This window comes from Phascolarctos cinereus, unplaced genomic scaffold (assembly GCF_003287225.1).
Source record: "Phascolarctos cinereus isolate Bilbo 61053 unplaced genomic scaffold, phaCin_HiC Scaffold_4;HRSCAF=312, whole genome shotgun sequence".
Lineage (NCBI taxonomy): Eukaryota > Metazoa > Chordata > Mammalia > Diprotodontia > Phascolarctidae > Phascolarctos > Phascolarctos cinereus.
The window spans coordinates 555,484,335-555,505,474 of record NW_027555847.1 but is presented as its reverse complement, the minus strand read 5'-3'; the positions used below and the strand labels follow the sequence as shown (position 1 = coordinate 555,505,474).

General features: G+C 36.8%; 1 protein-coding gene across 4 annotated transcripts in view; it reads right to left on the bottom strand.

The window, feature by feature from the left end:
* The window catches only part of KIF13A (kinesin family member 13A), a 245,689-nt gene that overhangs the window by 42,269 nt on the left and 182,280 nt on the right, over positions 1–21,140 (bottom strand). For all 4 annotated transcript variants that reach the window (XM_020986811.2, XM_020986812.2, XM_020986813.2 and 1 more), the window contains exons 17-22: positions 13,414–13,627; positions 7,843–8,005; positions 6,982–7,122; positions 4,693–4,842; positions 2,968–3,132; positions 1,921–2,094 (exon numbers count right to left, since the gene is read on the bottom strand). In XM_020986811.2, coding sequence (XP_020842470.1) covers positions 1,921–2,094; positions 2,968–3,132; positions 4,693–4,842; positions 6,982–7,122; positions 7,843–8,005; positions 13,414–13,627 — 1,007 coding nt within the window. The remainder of the gene's footprint in view (positions 1–1,920; positions 2,095–2,967; positions 3,133–4,692; positions 4,843–6,981; positions 7,123–7,842; positions 8,006–13,413; positions 13,628–21,140) is intronic.

The window sequence follows — 21,140 nt, the reverse complement described above, 5'->3', positions numbered from 1 at the left end:
TTTCAAGAAGGATATAGGTAGACATTAGGAAAGACTTCATGAGAAAAAGAAATAGGTTTAAAAAGGAAGCTACAGGATTCCTATTTCAAGACATTTGAAGGAATATAGATTACTTTCCTGCTTAGATACTATCTTGTGTAGGTAAGTTGTGCCTTCCTGAAGTATATTACAGTCAATATTCATTGACTAACAGGTATTACCAATTTTAATTGATGATGAGTATTGGCTATATTCAACTATTCATGTTTTATTTTATTTCTAAAAATTCATAGGTTAAAAGTTTTAAGTTCTAAACACAGTATTAGAAAATATACCTGACTCTTCTTATTGCTTCCCATGCTTTTTATTTCCTGTTGAAATTATAGCCTATTTCCTCTAGTCTTTTACTAAGAAGAGTAAAACTTTTTTTAAAAAGTAAAGGTAAAACTTTCACTTTTTTAAACCTCAGACGCAATAGCTTTGTGACCCTGGGCAAGTTACTTAACCCCAATAGCCTCGCACAAAAGGAAAGAAAAGAAAAAAAAACTGGGCTTTAAGAATTGAAGAAGACTGGAAAGATTAACAGTCTTTAAATGTACAAATGTTTTGCCACAAGTGATAATTAGCTACAATGTTCACAAGATTCTACCACTGAAACATCTCTTGCATCTATTGCTTTCTTTCTTTCCCCATTATTACTACTACAGGCCCTCATTACTTTATGCCTCAGCTACTGCAATAGCCTCTTTTTTGGGAAAGTGTTTTATTTTATTGAAAACATTTTTATTTTCAGTTCCAATTTTTCTCTATCCTCCCCTCCCCCACCCACTGAGAAGGCAAGAAATAAGACACCCATTATACATATGAAATCAAGCAAACCACATTTCCACATTAGTCATGTTACAGGCTGGGGGGCCGGGGAAGAAGGAATAGGAAACATAAAGGAGAAAAAAAAACTATGCTTCAATCTGCACTCAGAATTCATCAGTTCTCTTTCTGAAGGTGTATAGCATTTCTCATCATGAGTCCTCTGGAACTGTTGTAGATCATTGAATTGATCAGAGTTGCTAAATCTTTCACAGTTGATTATCATTATGATACTTGCAATAGCCTCTTAACAAGTCTATCTCCTTTACAATTCCTCCACCCTTCCCATCTGCCAGATTTACCATCCTTACATATATAGGTTGTCCTATGAGTCCTCTGCTGATAACCCTTCAATGGGGCACAGTTCAAATTTCTTAGCTTAGCACTCAAGATCACTGATAATGCCAGGCCATGTTACCTTTCTAGACTTATCTCCTACTCTTCTCCATGTATTCTAAATTGGCCTACTCATTAACCACCCATTCCTGGCTCTCACATTTCTGCTTCCTGGCTTTTGTTCACACTATTCCCAATGTCTGGCATGTCCTTTCCCTATCTCTACCCACTCATGTTTTATAGCTTAATTCAAATTTTACTTTCTCCAAGAAGCGTTCACCAACTCACTCATAAATAAATATCATTATATAATTATGTTTTTATTAGAGGCAATTGTGTATGTGTCCTATTTCCCAGCTAAAACACAGGCTCCATGAGTGGAGGAAAAAAGGTCTTAGTTTATCAAAGGCATGATGACGTAGAGGCAGAAACACTTCTGTTTGAATTCTACCTAAGATAATTAATGGTAGTTTGACCCTGGGAAATGCATTTAACCTCTTGAAGCTTCAGATAGTATCATCATCTGTAAAATGGAAATAATGATACCCAAACCTACTTCACAGGGTTGTACCAAATGAAATAATGTATGTAAAGCACATGGCAAAACTTAAGGTGCTAAATGAATATTAGCAATTATTATTTTTTATCTATTTCTTCTATCACCTAGCAGAGTATTCTCAATGTAGTAATCATTTAACATATGTTTGTTAAATTAAATTAAATCAATGAAATTAATACCTCACAGTGAGAAAAAATGACTGTAAACTGAGGTTCCTTGGATTGAGGTGAGGGGACATCTGGATCAACCACTGGAGCTGCTACTGTTGACCCACACTGGTCCCAGAATGTGTATTGACAGAAGACAAAATTAGAGAGATTTAGGGGTAGCCCAGTTGCTGCTTTAATTTTTACCTGAGGAAATAAAAAATGTAATACAACTTCAATAAAGAAAACATCTACCAGAAGAGTATCTCTTCTCTCAATGTTCTCCAATGTAAATGTAAATCATGAAATGCCTTTCCATGCCCAAAACTGTTGCCTTCCTCATCTCTGCCTCCTAACTTCCTGGGCTTCCTTCAAGTCTCTAATATCAAAGTCCTACCTTCTATAAGAAGGCTTTTCTGATTTCTAGTGCCTTCCCTTGGTTCATTATTTCTAATTTACCCAGTATACAACTTGTTTGTAAACAACAGTTTGCATGTTGCGTCTCCCATTCAGCTGTGAGCTCCTTGAGGTCAGGAACTGTCTTTTGTCTTTCTCTGGGTCCCCAGAGCTTAGACTGGCTTCCATCATAAATGGCAACGTACCAGAGTGATACATACTGCTTAGTGCAGTGTCTGGCACACACTAGGTACGTAGCAAGTTGATTGACTTGCTGACAAAACTAATCAGCCATTTGACTCTCTGATACTACTTAGCACATTTTTACTCATTACCTCTATAATAATATCCATGCCATAATTCTCAATATGAAATACTCATACTTCTCTTATATCATACATACTAAGGTCTCCCGATCACTATAACTAGTTTCTGGTAAGGCTGCAATCTTTGCTAAGAAAAAAACTCATGCAACCTTATAAATTAAATCCTTCGAGGCAAAATACCTTTTCAGGTAAAGCAAACCATCTTCAGAAAGAGCTACACACTCAGATTTTGTATCCACTGTTAACTCATTTAACTTGAACTATCTCAAGTGAAAAATATCTCTTGCTAGATTAGTAAATATTCCCTTTTAAAAAGTGATCACACACATAAGACCACACTCCCCACCCCTCATCTCACCCGGCAGGTCAGCTTTTTGACTCGGTGGATGATATCACCATTGCTGTCCATGACTTCGAGGCTCCCACTCTCACTAGAGTTCTCTGAGGAGTCGTCGCCTTCAATCACACGCTCTGGAACAGCTCCTGTCACACGCATCACTTCAACATGTAGGCGTCCTGCAACCTGGGACAAAAAGACATGAAATGGCTAGAGGCTACGAAGAGTTCAACCAGCAGTGTCCACACTGTTACAACCTTATAGTAAACAGTGGCTGGCTCAGGATTTTACTCTTCAAGGCCAGGGACTATGACTGTTTTACCTGCTTTGTATAGGGTCTAGGTACCACGTTCAGGATGGGTACCATGGATATTAGTGGGCTTAATGAATAATACTCAACAATAAAGAATAAAGGCTAATGATAGTAGTTAGTATTTACATAGTGCTTTAAGGTCTGCAAAGAGCTTTATTATCTCAGGTGATTCTCCCAGCAGCCTTATAAGGTAAAATGGGGGAAAATAGCAACAGAGAAAAATTAGTCAAAGAGAAAATAGAAAAAGCAGCTAGGTGAATCAGGTATTTTCTTTATTCATTACAGGATTTTACTTTTGACACTGTGGAGTAAAAGCAGTTAACGGTGAGGGCAGGTACGTGGCGCAGTGGATAGAGCGCTGGCCTTGGAGTCAGGATGACCTGAGTTCAAATCCGGCCTCAGACACATAACACTAACTAGCTGTGTGACTCTGGGTAAGTCACTTAACCCCAATTGCCTCACAAAAGAAAAAAAAGGCAGCTAATGGTATTGGCTGTCTGTGATGAGATGTCCGGGGAGGAATGGGTAAGTACAGAACTACTATGTACCTACTACATTGTATTTTAATCTGCTGACCACTTCCACTTTGGTCAAGCAACAGGATACCAAAGTACAGCAGTATGTCTGGGAGGTCAAACGATAACACTCTGAATGCTAAAATTTGGGTCTGTTCATTGAAAAGGTAGGAAATACGTTACTCAAATTAATGATGAAAAGAATGGAACTAATGAAATGTGTAAAATGAAATAAAAGTAGTCTGAATTTCAGCATACTATGGGAATGGTTGAAATCTATAACTAACTTGGCCAAATAACTGAGCTGTATTCGTGAAAAACAAAAAACAACAACAAAAGGTTAACAGTGGAGAGATTTAAATTGGCTTCTCTAAATACTCAGAAGTTCAAAGCTTGGTAGTCTTATCCCAATGTGTCTACTGTGCCTCATGCTGAAGCATCCTTTGCACTTTTGGGCTTGGAGATACAGTGAGAAGGAGAAAAATGAATCAAAACTTTGAGATAAAGATAATGATATGAAAGAAGATATTCTGAAAGAATTCACAAAGGTCAGTCAAGTTTTAAAGGACTCCCTGCTCAGATAAAAAAAAAACTTGAAGGTCAGGAAAATAAAATATAACTTCCTAAATATTTTTAAAGCAATATCTTAATCCTGAAAACTGAGAGCAAAAAAAAAGAAAAGAAAAAAAAGAAAACTAAAATAATTGAGATAACTGAGATAATTTTTTCTCAGATAACTGAGAAAAAAAAGTCATGGCCGGGGAACCATGACTTCATGGTCTAAGCTATTCATTCAAGTTTTTTGTTTTGTTTCAAGAATAATAGGGATGATGAAAAACGTTTAAAAACCACACATTGCTAAGGCATTTAAAATTCAAGTCACAAGCACGTAGCTAAGTAAAGTTGCTTTGCCTTTACCTCCCCCTGCTGGCTGATGATGGGGACTGCATACTGAAGTTTCACATCATAGAAAAGGCACTCCAGGAAGACATTAGCTACTCCAATTAGGTTATGGTTTTCTTGTGCTTCGTAAAAGGGGTCTCCTCGTTTACCATACAGTCTCTTTACCTTTGGGAAGAAAGAAAATAAACAGAAATAAGCAATATTTGGCATCAGTAGATAGAGCACTAGACCTGGAGTCAGGAAAATCCAACCTTAGACACTAGTTGTGTTACCCTAGGCAAGTCACTTAACCTATCTCTCTGCCTCAGTTTCCTCATATGTAAAATGAAGTTAACAATAGCACCTACCTCTCAGAGCTATTGTAAAAATCAAATGAGATCATATTTATAAGGCATTTTGCAAACTTTCAAGCACCATATGAATATTATTCTTATTAGAAAAGATTTATTAAAGGGTTTTTTCTAGGATAATAGTAATAAAAGCTAAATCAATCCAGTAATTCAAGCAGAGTAATCATATGTGATTAACTTCCTCATTTCTGAAAATGGTGAAAATGAAGACAGACAAAGCCATACTAACATTATAGGTTTACGGGAAGACCTTACGGCATGTAATCCAATCTATTCATTTAAAAGATGAGGAAAATTGCCCAAGCTCACACTAGGCAGAGCTAGAATCTCCACCTAGATCCTCTGAGTCTAAACCCAGCATTTTTATCCCGGTACTCTTTAATTATTCCCTGATCTTTTCTTTTAATTCTCTATGTTCTGCTTCCCCTCCCTAAGGGGAACTGATTATCTATAGACCGACAGGATTTAGAACTGCTAGGGGGTTTAAAGATCACCTAGCTCAATCCCCCATGTTAAAGATGGGAAACTGAGGCCCAGAGACAGTAGGTGACTTGCCCAAGGTCACATGGAGCAGATCTGAGATTGAGTGTAGTTTTGACTTTAACACCAATGCTCTTTGCACTATCGAACAGCTGCTTCCACATTCTGTTCAATAAACATATAAGTGCCTACTATGTGCCAGGCATTGTGCTAATTAGCAGGTGCTAACTTGTGTATCATCTTTTACTTGTATTACTATAGGACCAAATTTAACCTCCAATCCAATAAACCAACAGGACACTCTCAGTAGCTGGAGGAGTGTTTATAGGCATCCCTGGTTATAGGCACCAAAATCTTGCTAACTAATAAATTCCATGCTAGTTGCCTCCAGAATGGATTTTCTCCAGGACTTATAAAACAGTAAGAAAAGCAAAACTGGTTTTGTTTTACTGCATTTGACTCCAGAAATGTAGTAGAAATACAGGTAAAAACAAACAGGTTGACTTAACTCTGAACAATGCAATGACCAACCATAATTGCAGAGGTGATGAATTACAAGTTATCTACCTTCTGACATAAAAGTGATGGACTCAGGATGTAGACTGAGACATTTTTATGACATGGCTAATGTAGAAATTTATTTTGCTTGACATGGAAGATTTGTTACAAGGATGTTGTTTTTCTTTTTGGGGTGGGGAAAGAAAATTGAGGCTTGTCAATAGAAAACAATTTGATTTAAAAAACAAAAACTAGGTGCTCAATGTAATGGATAAAAGATTGAATGAGGGAACAGACAACATAGTTTTAAGTCCTGTCTGGAACACTGACTTAACTGTATGACCATGGGGCATATCACTTAATCTTTCTGACCCTCAGGGGATAATAATATTTGTATTACCCACCCAATAAATTTGTTGTGAGGTCCAAATGAGATAAGATATGTAAAGCACTTTGCAAAGCTTAAAGTGCCATTTAAATCTCAACTACTGAAATGCTACTCAGGGTAGCTAGGTGGTGCAGTGGATAGAGCACCAGCCTTGCAGTCAGGAGGACCTAAGTTCAAATCTGAACTCAGACACTTGACACTGGCTGTGTGACCCTGGGCAAGTCACTCAACCCCAACTGTCTCACCAAAAAGCAAAAAATAAATAAAATAAATACTACTAATTATTATTAGTAAACTATACCTTATATTTGTTGGGATACCACTGATTTAACCTAGTGCTTCTCCTAAAGTCACTTTTATCTGATATTTTCTTTGCTGACAGTTAATTTTTCCAAGTATCCACAAAAGCAAGCATGTGTGTACAGTGGGCTTATATGGGTTTCCATATATGTGTATATACACACATACACACATATATGTGTACACGCACATATATATTTATACACATACTTTTTTCAGATAGTCTTGTAATTTTAATTCTATGCTTTAAACATTATGAAGTGACATTGTATGGTTCGGTTTCCTTACCTCAGGAACCTTCTCTTTCCATTCTTGATAGAGGTCTCTCATGTCAATCAATTTATTTTCCAGCTTCTCAATGTTCCACACTTGGGTGCTTTTTCCTTTTCTCCTCACTTGAATAGCTGGTTCACTCACTATGGCACCCCTCTGTGTTACCCACATACACACACAAAGATGAATTCTTTAAGTGATACTACTCAATTGTAAGAAAACTCCCACCCCTCTTTCTTTCTTTCCAGCACATAGGCTAAAAGGCAACTATATGATGAGACTGTATGGGTACTCTTTAACAATTTCCCTGTGGATAGGAAAAGTCTCTCTCAAATCCCAGGACAGGGAAGCTCCAAATCACATCTAAAACTGTAGAAATTATTTAGGCAATTGCTCTGTTTAAGGAGTGGGAGGGGGTACAAATGAGCAGATGCTCATCAAGTTCTTAATGTAAAGGGATTAGATGCTGCTAACACATCTAGAAGGCCACTAAGAAAGAGAGGTATTGAATACTTAGTTACTACTAGTCTTCCTTCATTATAGAGCTCCTATTTTTAATACATAACACAAATACCTAAATTCAAGAAAATAAAATTTATGTAAGAGAAAACTATAATTATTTTCAATGATGCAGCATTAAAATACAGCTTCAACTTAGGTGATGAAAGACCCAAGAGCATCATTTAAAAACTAAATAACATTTATGGCTGAAAATCTTAGCAGAAGTGGATGTGAAGTAAACACAGATCAATAGTTTTGGTTCCTGTCAATGTCCCCTTTTAATGGGTATTTTGGGATAATGGCTTTTGTACTTTAATACAATTTTCTATCCTTCTCTCTTCACTCTCATTTTCTTTATAAACTGGTTTGTCTTACCTTCCTGTTGGCACTGAGATTTGTAGCAGGGATCTGAAGAGTCACTTGGTAATCCGTGAGCTTATTCATTTCCTCAGCTAAGAAGTTTGCTTCCCTCACCAGGGTGTTGGCTTTTACTAGCTGCTCTCGTAATTTTGCTAGGCTCTGCCGGAAAAGCTCATCTCTGTGTTACAGGAAAGAGAAGATTAAAAACTTGAGAAAAATCGACAATTACTCTTAGAAACTGCTATAATTTAAAAAAATGGGAGAAAACCAATTCTCTACAACCTAAGAATAAATTCAGGGAGTGAATTAACTGAAGACCATGATGTGAATTTCTCAATGTCCCTTAGTCCTTTGGTATGATGGAACAGTCAACAAGGATTTGACTTTCAGAAGACAAATCCTGTCTAGGATTAAGCAGATGTTTGATGGGGAGATAAAAGGGAGAGAAGCAGAAATGGATCACACAAAACTGTCATTTAAATGGTTAAGGAGTATTTAAAAATGTGCATCTTTTATTTTATGAATAAGTATCATCTTGAACAATGCCATCATATCTAATAAACTAACTGTTCTCTTTGGCCAATGCTTTTTTTTTCCTTCAAGGAAAACCTTGCTGAGAAGCATCTTTGTGACTCAAAAATTTCTGGCACGAAGTCTAAAAATAGCTTACAGCTGTATTTCTCTGTACATACTAGCTGACACTGTTAGGTGGGCTTGTTGGCTACTCTCTCCGTTTCTTGAATAGCTCCTATTCTCTCCCTTCACCAGCTCCAGAGTCTGTCCCATTTCTTTTGTCAGAGACTTCTGTGGGGAATGGAAAAAGTGCCTCTCTCTCTTTTCTTTATTTTAGAAAGTTTACAAGAAGACATATCTCTAAGCTGAGACAGATGACCTACAGTACATTGCACATTGTTGACACTGGCTTCCTTATTTCTCTTAATGGTACTAGTAGCTACCCTGTAATACTGGCATCATCTTCAATTCCTTCCTCTGACTAAAATTCAATCAGTCTCAGATCCTGACAATGGCTCTCACCTATAACTTTCCATTGCCACTGCCACCACTCAAATTCAGAGGCTCGGCATATCCTAGAGGTCTGCTCCAAGAGCTTTGAATTAGTCTTCCCGCCTCTAGTTTCTTCTTGCTCTCATGCTTCCTCACTAAAACTGTGCTTTACTCCTACCCTCAAAAATCTTCAATAGTTCTCTACTGCCCACAGGACAATGCATAAATTTCTTAGCCTAGCATTCAAAGCCTTCACAAACAAGTCTCAAACAAACTCTTCTGCCTTGTTTCCTACCACTTTCCTACATGAGCCCAAGACTTGGCAGGGACACAACAACACTTTTTAAGTATTTGAAAAGCTTTCACGTGGAAGAAAGATTAATCTTATTTTGTTAGGCTCCAGAAGTCAGTACAGGCAGAAGTCACACAGAGAGAATACATGTTTTAAGCTCATTATGAAAAAGCAAGCATCATAACCATTAGAATCATCCCGAAGTATAATATCTTCTTTCAGGAGGTGGCAAGTTCCCCTTCATTAAGGATCTTTAAGCAGATGTTAGATGACTACTTGTTTGAATATTAAAGCATAACTGCTTGAGTATGAGTTGGGCTAGATGACCTCTGAGGTGCCTTTTAACACTAAAATTCTGTTTCTAATTCTAGCCTATTCCTCACTGTCAGGTGAACACGTCTTACAATTTCTACTCACACATCACCTCTGGTCTAGAACGTCTCCTTATTTAGATCCTTAACTTTGAAAAAGAATTTAAAGGCCATCTAGTCCAAGTGTCTTTGTGCAGGACTGCCCTGATGGTATTTGTGACAAGTGGTCATCTAGACTACCTAAATAAATACATTAAGTGATAGAGGATATAACCTCATGAAATAGTCCACTGTGTTTTTAGATGGCTCTGATTGTTTTAACATTCGTCTTATACTGAGCTGAAATCAGGGCCTTGTGATTCCCACTTACTGGTTTTTTTTTTTAGGCAATTGGGGTTAAGTGACTTGCACAGGGTCACACAGCTAGTAAGTGTGAAGTGTTTGGTCTGAGGCCAGATTTGAACTCAGGTCCTCCTGACTTCAGGACTGGTGCTCTATCCACCGAGCCACCAAGCTGCCCCTCCCACTTACTGTTTAAAGTAGTTTTGTAGGACTTGGTTAGGGACTGAACCTGTGATTTCATTGGTATGGGGAATTCCCAGATGAGTAAACCGCCTCTACTAACATAGGCTGGCACATTTCCTATACTTTGTAATTTTAGAGTTTCTTAGAGTAATGACAGGCTAAGTGACTTGCCCAGGGGTCACATAGCTAGTAAGTGTCTGAAGCCAAATTTGAACTCAAGTCTTCCTGACTCCAGGGCCAGGCTTTATCCACTCAGTCACCTAGCTGCCCCATCTATCTCTTTTTAAAATTAGAGTTCATCAGAGTGAACCCATACCAATCTGTTCACCAGCTTTTACTCTTCCCTCCCTCAACTCCAAATCAGATTCCCTTAGAATTGTATTGTTAGAATTTCATTACTGACAGATTTCCATGCCTCTTGGGGTGACTTCCCTTTCAGAGTCTTTGGCCATGGCACCACAACTATTATATCTTTGAGTTATAGTAAAAAAAATTTTCCTGGGTCTATGGTGTGTGTATGTGTGTGTGTAACTATCAATAGCATTTCTCTCTTGGCGATCACAAACTCTAACATTGATTGATCACTCTCTACTCTAGCAAGGCTCCTGCTACTTCTATTTCATGGATTCTTTGGTGGGAATTAAATCAAGAGTAATAAATTTCCTCTCATCTTCATGTTTTAAAAAATGAAATTGCTTTTAAAAAGTGAGAAGGATTTCAAAAGGGTAAGGCATTTATTTATATGCTTATGCAAATATATATAGGAGGGAGAAGAGAATAGGATCATCGAACAAACAAGAGTCAAGTTTGGCTGGAACATAGTATGTGAAGGCAAATAGGGTGAAATAAGACCAGAGAGGTGAGTTGAAGCTAGACTGTGGAGTGCCTAAATTCTAGGCTAAAGACTTTGTATCTGATTGTATAAGCAACAGAGAACTACTAAAAGTTTCTAGGTAAGAGAGTCACATTGTCCCACTTGTGCATTGATTATTTTGGCAGCTATGTGAAGGACAAATGAAGAGAGGATGGCAGTAGGGAGAATAGTACAAGAGTGAGAAGCAGCTAAACTAGAGTGATGTCAGTGTAAATGGGAAGGAAGAGAAAAATGTGAGAAATCTAAGGTAGATGTGGTAGGACTGAGCAAATGGCTGGATGAGGGGGGTGAGGAAGAGTTAGTTAAAGGTAACTTTAAGCTTAGATTATTTGAAGGATGGTGGTAACTTTCAATATAAATAAAGAAGTTGGGAAGAGAGGCCAGTTTTAGTGGGGATAATATGGAGTACAGGTTTAAGGGGCCAGCACTATATCTAGTATGGAGCAATTATATACCATCAGTTACACAATCTTTTCTCTGACTGTCCAAACTCTACCTATCTTCCAGCTTACAGTGATCTCTCTTTTCTCTTAATCCCCAAAGTATATATGCCATTCAATTGATGACTAAGCCATGTATCGCTTTATAATGGTTTTTAATTTGTGATATTTTTTCAAACAATTGTTTAATTTTTTTTTCCTTTTTGGCTAGGCAATGGGGTTAAGTGACTTGCCCAAGGTCCCACAGCTAGTCAGTGGCAAGTGCCTGAGGCCTGATTTGAACTCAGGTCCTCCCGACTCCAGGGCCAGTGCTCTAGTCACTGCGCCACCTAGCTGCCCCTTGTACATCTCTTTTTAAAATTTGAGTCCATCAGAGTAAACCCACAACAATCTCTTTACACACTTTTATTTGTTTTTTCCCCATCACGCTCCCTTAGAATTCTATTGCCATAATTTCACTACTGAGAGATTTCCATACCTCTTGAGCTGTCTTCACTTTTAGAGTCCTTGGCCATGGAACCATTTCTTTGAATTTTGGAAACTTTATCTTTTTCTCTTACATATTATTCTCATACGTTTTTTCTCTACTTAGATTATAGTCTTATTCAGGGTAAGGAATATGTTTTTAATACCTCTTTGTATCTTCCATAATGCTTTGCATATAGTACCATGTACATAGGAGACAACAGACAGGTTGTCCTCAAAGGCTCAGTGTAGTTTAAAGTTCTTAATAGCTTTAAATAGTACAAATTTTCTTGATTAAATAGTGCAAATTTTCTTGAATGACTGAGAGCTTCCTCCATACATCTCACAACTGTTAAATTAATCACATTAGATAGTCTTTAAAAAAAACTATTTTTTGCTTTATCTTTACTCTGAAAATCACAGCAAAATAAATACTGCAAGTATCCTTATCTCTATAAGATAATTTATACAATAATTCCCTTCCTATTCCTTTCATTTTTCATAAATTAAGCCATAATAAAAAATCAATCTAAAGTTAAGAGACATAAGAAAAAATATTGTGACATATAAATAAAAAAGGTTTTTCAAATATTTTTTGTTTCCAACATTGAACTATGATGCATTCACTTGCATTATCTAGTGAACACTTTGTTTTTTCTTTCTCTTTAAATGAATAAAAAGTGAATTGAGAAGTAATGCAGGTACTGCAAGCTAACTCCTTGTGGCAATCTTTAAAGTTTTATTTAATAGGTTCTGCTGCTCAGAATTGAACCACCAAATATTTAAATGTGTGCATGTGTTTGTGTGTGTATTTATAATACTCTCCTCGGAAAGCTCTATAGAACAACTATTACCTACTTTTCTAAGGAACAAGGTCAATAACTTAATTTCAAGTTATTAGAAATCATCACATTTCAGTACACAGACAGATCAACTCCTAAAACAACGGTTTTTAAACCTTTTTGGTGTCATGGATACCTCGGCAGTCTGGTGAAGTCTGTGAACCCTCTGTCAGAACAATGTTTTTTAACCAAATAAAATACAAAAGACTGCAAAGGAAACCAGTTCTATTGAAATAGAGTTATCAACATTTAAAAAAAAATCACAGATCCTAGGTTAAGAAACTTTGCCCTAGGGAGATGTAATTGATTCTTTCCTTTCTAGGATATACAATTGGACAGTCAGGTACATTATTATAGCAGGTTTTTTTGCACATGGTAGGAAAAAATGGTTATCCCTTTTATTATGATGCCTACTTTCAGTCAAGGGATAGCCCTTCTTGGGAATGATTCAAGTCGAGCAAACCTCATGCTTCTGCTTCCCCCTGAAACGACACTCACCAGATGAGCCATTACATTAAAATTGAAATTATATTTAATCAGAAAGTTTAAAGTAGGAGGAAAAAGTAGAAGGAAAGCAGTTTTATACTAAAGTACATCTTACTCTCCAATCCAATCCATTAGGGTTCTTAGCTGTCAGGCTCTGCTCTTTCTCCATTTAACCATTTAACACTTAAGATAGTTACCAGGAACAGTAAATGTCAATATCTGCCTTTTCTTTTCCAAAAAAACCAATCACAACATCACAAAATAAGGCTTGTCCCCTTCTGCCATTCCCACTCTGCATATGCTGGTTGTGGGGAAACATTGTTCCTAAAGCTTATTATACTCTTACCTTTCCTCTGCCCACAAAGTCACCTTCTGCTGAGCTGTCTGCCCTGTGAATGTGAGCCGGTCAGTGCCACTGTTCTGGTGTTGCCTCTCAGGAGATAGCTGTTGTCTCAGCTGCTCCAGTTCACGCTCATACATCATACGCTGCTCCTCCAGTGCACTCCGCTTCTCCTCTAAATATTGTTTCTCCAGAACCTGAATCACATTCTGAACTGGGTCTGTCAAGGCAAGAGAACAGGTACATGAAACAAATTAGAAGCCAAAGCAGGTCTATACTCTACCAATCTGCCTTTCTGTTAATTCCTAGGATAAAAAAAAAGTCTTCACAATTTCCAATAACAAATTCTATCCCTTGTGATGACATTTTATGTGTCCTATGCCCCTATCAGACAAAAATTCTCAGTTTCCAATTCTTTGAATACCTCCATCTATGCTTCTTACTTAACTTCCTTCTATCTGGATGATCACGTCCAATATTTAGATATAGAAATAATTAATAGAAAACAGATGGTAGTGCTTTACAAATAGTCTCTGGAGTGGAGTGGAGAATTGTGAAACAGAGTTAAAAGGGAAATCATAAGTCTGGGCTGTGAATGCAAACTTTCCAAGATCTAGAACCACTCTAAGGCTTTAGCCATATGAGCTTACTTTCAAAACGAGTGGACATTTGAACAGAGATTAGTAATCATGTAGCTCCCAGGCAGAAAAAACACAGGCATTGTTTTGAATATGTTTTATGATACAGGGCTTGCACTGCCAATTTTAACCACAAATCTCAGTCTTAACTTGCCTTATGTGAGCAGAAACACACAAATCATTAAAAACATTTTGGGAATATTTGGCTGACTACAAGCTGGCCATTTTCCAGCAGCTAATGGCTTTGCTAAACACTACTGTCTATTGTCTGAAGAACAAATTCACCTTTAGGTCTTTTCTTTACAAGACAACAAAAGGCTGCTTTTGACTTCCAGCTGGTATAAATCTAGGTTGCAAGGTAAGGCCCAAGTTCACCTACAGAAAGCTGAACAATTGTTGAAAAATCAAACCAGTCTATTAAGGCTCAAAAAGAGAATTCTTTTTCTCAAGGGTTTTAGTAGCTAGTGAGGTCTAAGGTGGCTCACTTACAGCTAATTATTAACAATGGGTTACAGCTGGTCACTAGCTAATGTCTGGGATAGCTAGGCAGCACAGTACATGGAGCACTGGGTTTGGAATCAGGAAGACACATTGTCAAGAGTTCAAATCCAGGCTCAGACACTTAGTAACTGTGTGATCCTAGACAAGTCATTTAGCCCTGTTTGCCTCTGTTCCTCATCTGTAAAATGAGCTGGAGAAGGAAATGGCAAAGTACTTTAGAGTCTTTACCAAGAAAAACCCAAATGGGGTCACAAAGAGTGAGACACAACTGAAAACAACTGAAGAAGAACAAAAACTAGTATTCAAAGTTGGTCTGGGAAGCTGTGTGGTACAATGTAATGCAGACTGCATTTAGAATTAGAGGATCTGAGGCTAGATCTTATTCTGTTTACTACTTCTGTGACTTTGGCCAAATTACTTAAGCTCAATTTTCTCACTTGCAAAAATGAGTGAGATGGATTAGATCATTTGCAAAGTTCCTTCCAACTGTAAATATTATGTTCCTATAGTTTACATAAACCAAAAAACATTTATGGGATTAACAGTTCAAATATCATGAAGGGCCACTTCTTTACCAGAGACTAAAAGCAGAAAACAGTGGGAGATGATGGCAAAGGGTGATCAAAATTTCCTCTTCTGATCCTTGGCATGACATCAAGACTTAAGAGATGGGTGCTGAATAATAGTAATGACTAATGGTTGAAAAAATGGCCCCTTATAGAAGGAGAGTGGGGACAGTGTATTCACTGCCAGCTGACACTGAGAAAGGCTGAAGAATGGGTATGATAACTTTGCTGTGTTCTATGGGTATGGGTCCGGGGTGGGGAACTTGGGGCCTCAAGACCACATGTGGCTCTCTAGGTCCTCAAGTGTGGCCCTTTGACTGAATCCAAACTTCACAGAACAAATGCCGCTAATAAAAGGATTTCTTTTGTAAAACTTTGACTTAGTCAAAAGGCTGTCCCCAAAGACATAGAAGGCCACATGTGGCCTCAAGGCCCTGAGTTAGACAATAAGTGAACTGTATTGAACACCAAGATCATTATCAATAAACTTTTATTGAGTACACATTGATGAAATGGTATTGACCAGAAAAACAAAGGCACTGGACTGTGTAAAACCTTTGCCTAGAGCAAGAATCCTCAAAGTTTAGTCTGTGGACTCCTGGCAGTCCCCAAGACCCTTTCAGTGGGTCCAAGAGGTTAAAACTATTTTGACAGCCATACTACGTTCAACTTTTTTCATTTTCATTCTTTCATGAGAATGCGTTGGAGTTTTCCAAAGGCTACATTATCTGTGAATTAAAGATTTAGCAGTAAACACAAAGGCTGAGTTAAAATCTCATCTGTAGAATTGTATTTTTGTGTTACAAATAGATAAATCTATATATGTGGCTGGACTTGCGGTTTTACTTGTGGTGTTTATCTGGTATCAGCACCAACTAATCATCAAAGATCTTCTTTTATGTGAGTCTTGGCAACAAACACAAGTTGTGCTAAAATATTCATTGTTGACTAACTTCTGAATTTCATAGTTTATTCTGGAACAACTGTGTTGACATTTGTAGCCAGGATGTAAAAGCAATGGTGGATAAAACTACTGTATCCTTTACATGAATCACAGCAGTGGCACCAAAGTGTATTAATAATCACTCTATTCTTTATTCTTTATCATGATGCACTCACAGTTGAAAAAAAAAGCCAATTTCACTTTAGGAACATCCTTGAAGAAGCAAAAATTATTAATTTTATTACATCAAAATCCTGAAGTATATGTCTTTTTAATTTTCTATGTAATGAAATGGGAAGTCTGGATAAAGCTGCTGCTGCATACTGAAGTAGAATGATTGTTTCAAGGAAAAGTACTTGGGAGACTGAGCTGAAAGCTGGACTAGCTGCTTTTTTCATGGAACATCATTTTTAATTGAGAAAATGACTAGCAGACAAAATATGGTTACTAAGACTTGTGAATCTGGCGGACATTTTCTTGAAAATGAATGAAGTGAGCCTGTTACCTCAAGGAAAACAACTGACATTGTTACCGATAAAACTCGAGGTTTCCAGTGAAAATTAGAATTTTGGAAAACCTGTATTTGCCACTTAAGCTTGAGAGCTTGCCAAGACTTAAAAGTTTTTCTGATGGGATTGGCTATGAAATTGATGAACTTGACCTTTTTTTTGGTTATTATATAATGAAATGTATCTCAACAGTTGGAAGATCTCATTGAACCAATATTTTCCACATGACCAATGCATGATGCTACAAATTCATGCATGGGAAAGTGATCCACTGAAAGTGCAAGACAGACCAGTGGATTTTAATGTAACAGAGGAAGAAAAGTTCATTAATTTTGTTTTATACTCCACATTGCAACTAACCTTTAAGAAACTGCCACTTGTTGAATTCTGGTTTTTATCAAGGAAGACAATTATCTGAAAAGGCTATTTAAATACTACTTCCTTTTCCAACTATATATCTTTGTAAGGCAAGATTTTCTTTATATAGTTCAACTAACACAATATATTGTAAAAGAATGAATGCAGAAGCAGATGAGAATCCAGCTGTCTTCTATTAAGTCAAATACTAAGGGGATTTGCAAAAACATGTAAAATAATGCTACCCTTCTCCCTAATTTTTTTGTTCTGGAAAACATAGTTATTTTTCATAAAAATGTTATTTATGTTATGTAATGGGTTTGTTTTTAGTTTAAAGTGAACATTTAAAAAAATATTAGTTTTAATTTATAATATAGTGAATATCGATAGCTATAACCCAGATAAGCAAAAAGTTTTTGAGGTCATCAATAATTTTTAAGAATTGTGAAGGGGTCCTGAGACCAAAAAGTTTGAGAGCCATTGGTCTTGAGCATTTGGTCATTATACTATGAAATACCTGCTGTGTTTTCAAGTATCAGATTTCAATGTTTCAGATGGAAGGAAAGATTTCAATGATCCAATGAGAATTTTTGTACTACTTTCAATATTATCCAAAAGGCCCCAGAGACTTCTTAAATAATTATTAATTTAAATAATTTCCTATTATTGTCATCACAGTAAAGGGTACAAAACAAATTAGTAATGATCAGTTATAAAAATGTAAGGTTAAATAATCCAGAACACAGAGCAATAAGCAAAATCACCAAATAGCCACTACAGATCAGTTATGACAAATGTCATTTACTAACAGATCCTACAGACTCCAGGTGTTTTACATTCTTCTTTAGAGTTGCCACCTTTTCTCAAACTGAATGCATGTGTTAAGTTAGGAATTATTGCTGCCAAAGAGAAAATATACTTTAGCAAAAAATATGCTATCCTTTCTATGAATCTAAATTCAGCATTTATTTAAAGAAACAGCATTTTCTTCACACATTCCTGTTATGTCTCTCATATCACTAGATATGAGATATCACTAGGCTAACCTATGGAAAATGAACTTGCCATAAAACACTATGCAGAAAGGTAAGACGCATAAAAATTAAATGAAAAATAATTAGCCACTGTAATCCAAAACACTAGAACAAGCTATACATTCTTATAATTTCTGAATGTGATCTATTGGAAGAACATGGTTAATTTTTTATTATTAACTAGAAAAATATCAGTACCTATGAATATTTTGGAGGCAGAAAATGAGGATCACATATAAAACTATGAACCTATGCGCTTTCTACTTTATTTATTTACTTATTCATTCATTCATTCATTCATTCATTCATTCATTCATTCATTCATTCATTCATTCATTCGGCTAGGCAATGGGGTTAAGTGACTTGCCCAGGGTCACACAGCTAGTGTGTGTTATGTGTCTGAGGCTGAATTTGAACTCAGGTTCTCCTGAATGCAGGGCTGGTGCTCTACCCACTGCACCACCTAGTTGCTCCAACCTATATGATTTTTAAAAACAGAAGTATGAAGAATTCCCTTTACAAAAGCACCAGAAAATTTTCCTCTCAGAAATTATTTACATGTATGTATTTTTCGAATATTACACTTCTCACCTTAGGTGGAATTTAATTATTTTAAAAATAAAGCACAAGTCTGACCTTTCCAAAGCACAACTTATTCATACTCACAAAAAGTCTTTCTCAAAGGTCCTAACTCAAGAACTAGCATTTGTGACTCTATGGCTCTTTCCTAAGGGAGATGAATTAAAAACAACAGCAAGACACCTCACTACTCTGTATAATTACATCACAGATTTTCCACAAAAAATAAAGCAAAGTAAATAATTTAACTTCCTATTATAGACACTGTTACAAGTGAACAGATAATCCACAAATTAATAATTAATTTAGGAACATAATTTGGAGTCTAAAGTGAACATGGGAGTGTTTGATATTTCAGAAATTCCTAGTAGCCTAAAAACAACCCTACCTGACTCCCAACAAAATCCTCTACATACTTCAACTTTTCCTCTAACAATCCTGTTTCCTCCATGTAACTAAAAGCTGGCTCTCTTTCGAGAATACCACCTCATTTACAGTCCTTTCCTACTTTATCTGAATCATAAGTCCAGGAATTAAAGTAGTCCAATTGTTTGCTCCCTAGAGCCATGTCCACATTAGTCCTTCCATAACCTCTCTTCCTTCAAAGTTCATGTAGTCCATTTGTACCATTCTCCATCCCAAACTTTGCTGCTATCATCCATCAATCTCTAGGTCACTCTCTCAAATCTCACAATGGCTAGTACCTGACTCACAGTCTCTGTCCTCACACCTTCTCTCCCATCCTCTGCCTCCCATCACCATTTTCTGGGATTTCAATATTCATGTTAATGATCCATTTAGCATTTTGGCCACAGAAATCTTCAACGTCCACAATTCTACTGACACCTTCCTTCACTCCACTTCAGATCCACATTTTAATGGTCACACCTTAGACATCATGACCTCATGAAACTGTATCCCCTTGAAGATATTGCTGTTTGAAAAAGTTACCTTCTTGTAACAGCCTCCTATCATTTCACCTCTATTGCTCCCTCACTAGTCACATTAAACTGACTTTGTTCTCATTGGGATTACTAGTTCTTTGAATCCATTTTCCTCCCCACTGACTTTTCTTGCCTCCCTTGTCTTGATCCCATATCTCCCCACTTTAATGATTTCCTAGATATAATTGCACAATCCCTGACCCATCAGATGACCTAGCATTCCCAAACTTCAAATACAGAACCTCCATAAATTCCAGCACTTATGGATTGTTAAACATCACCAGAAAAAATTACAAAACTGAATAAATTTCACAGACTATAAATATATGGTGTTTAACATATCTTTTATCATATACCACCTGAAGTGACAGGCTGTATAGCGTTAGCTAGACCCTCAGTCCTTATTCTTATTGACAGCCTATCTCATTCCTCAGAGCAACATTTCCATTTGCCCCAAACATTTTCCTCCTCTCTTCCTCCACATTTACAGCAATCTTCCATTTATTTGAGATTGAGTTCATTGAAAACGAATCCTTGAAAAATCTCAGCTCATTACTTATTCTCTTTTCCTTTCTTCCTCTCTGAAAAGAAGAATTATCCTTCTCCCTCTTGATAAGGTTAATCTCTCTACCTATGCTCCTAACATCCTCTCCTGACCCCATCTTCTCCAGGTCCTTGATCCAGTAATCATTCCTGCATTGTTATACAGCTTTAATTTCTCCTTCTCTTCTGGTTCCTTCTATATTCCTATCAATATAATTAGTTTCCTCAATTAAAAAAAAAGGAAAGCTTTTCCTTCCATTCATCCTGCTCCCATCACCTCTCTGTCCACTTTAGATCCAAACTTCTAAAAAAAGAAAACCACTACAATTCATAGCACCACTTCCTTCTCATGAAGTCTATTCTCAACTCTTTGCAACCAGGGGTTTGCTTCTATCATTCTAATGAAATTATACTGTCAAAGATCATTAACATCCTCCTAACCTCTAACTCTAATGCCTTTTTTTCAATCTTCTTCCTTCTTGATTCCTCTGTAACATATGATATGGCTAACCATTCCTCCTTGTATACTTTCTGTTCTCTTAGATTTTGGAGAAACCAAACTGTTTTTGTTTTCCTCTTATTCCATTAGATTGTGAGCTCCTTGAGGGCAGGGACTGTCTTTTGCCTCTTTTTATATCCCTAGCACAGTGACTAGCACATAGTAGGTGCTTAGTAAATGTTTATGGCCTATGACTGACTGATTTCTCTAATCATCTCTTCTATGCTTCCTTTACTGGCTCATTTTCATCCTAGCCCTTGAAAGTGTTTGTACCCCAAGTGTCTTCCTTGACCCTTTTCTCTTCTTTGGACACCCTTTCTTTTAGGGATCACTTTCATTTACAAGGTTTTAACTATCAACTCTATGCAGAAAATTCCCAAATCAACAGTTCAAGCGCTAGCCTCCAGGCTCCAACCTCGAAACTCAAATTTTCAAATGTCGTTACAGAACACTTTCCCCTAGATCAAGATCAAGGATTTTTTATCTTGGGATGCACAAAAGAGGTTCATGAACTTAGAAGGCATAAAATAACATATTTAGTTCAATATATTTCCTTTGTAATCCTATCTTTTTTATTTTATACCTTTTAAAATATTATTCTGAGAAAGGGTTTGTATTTG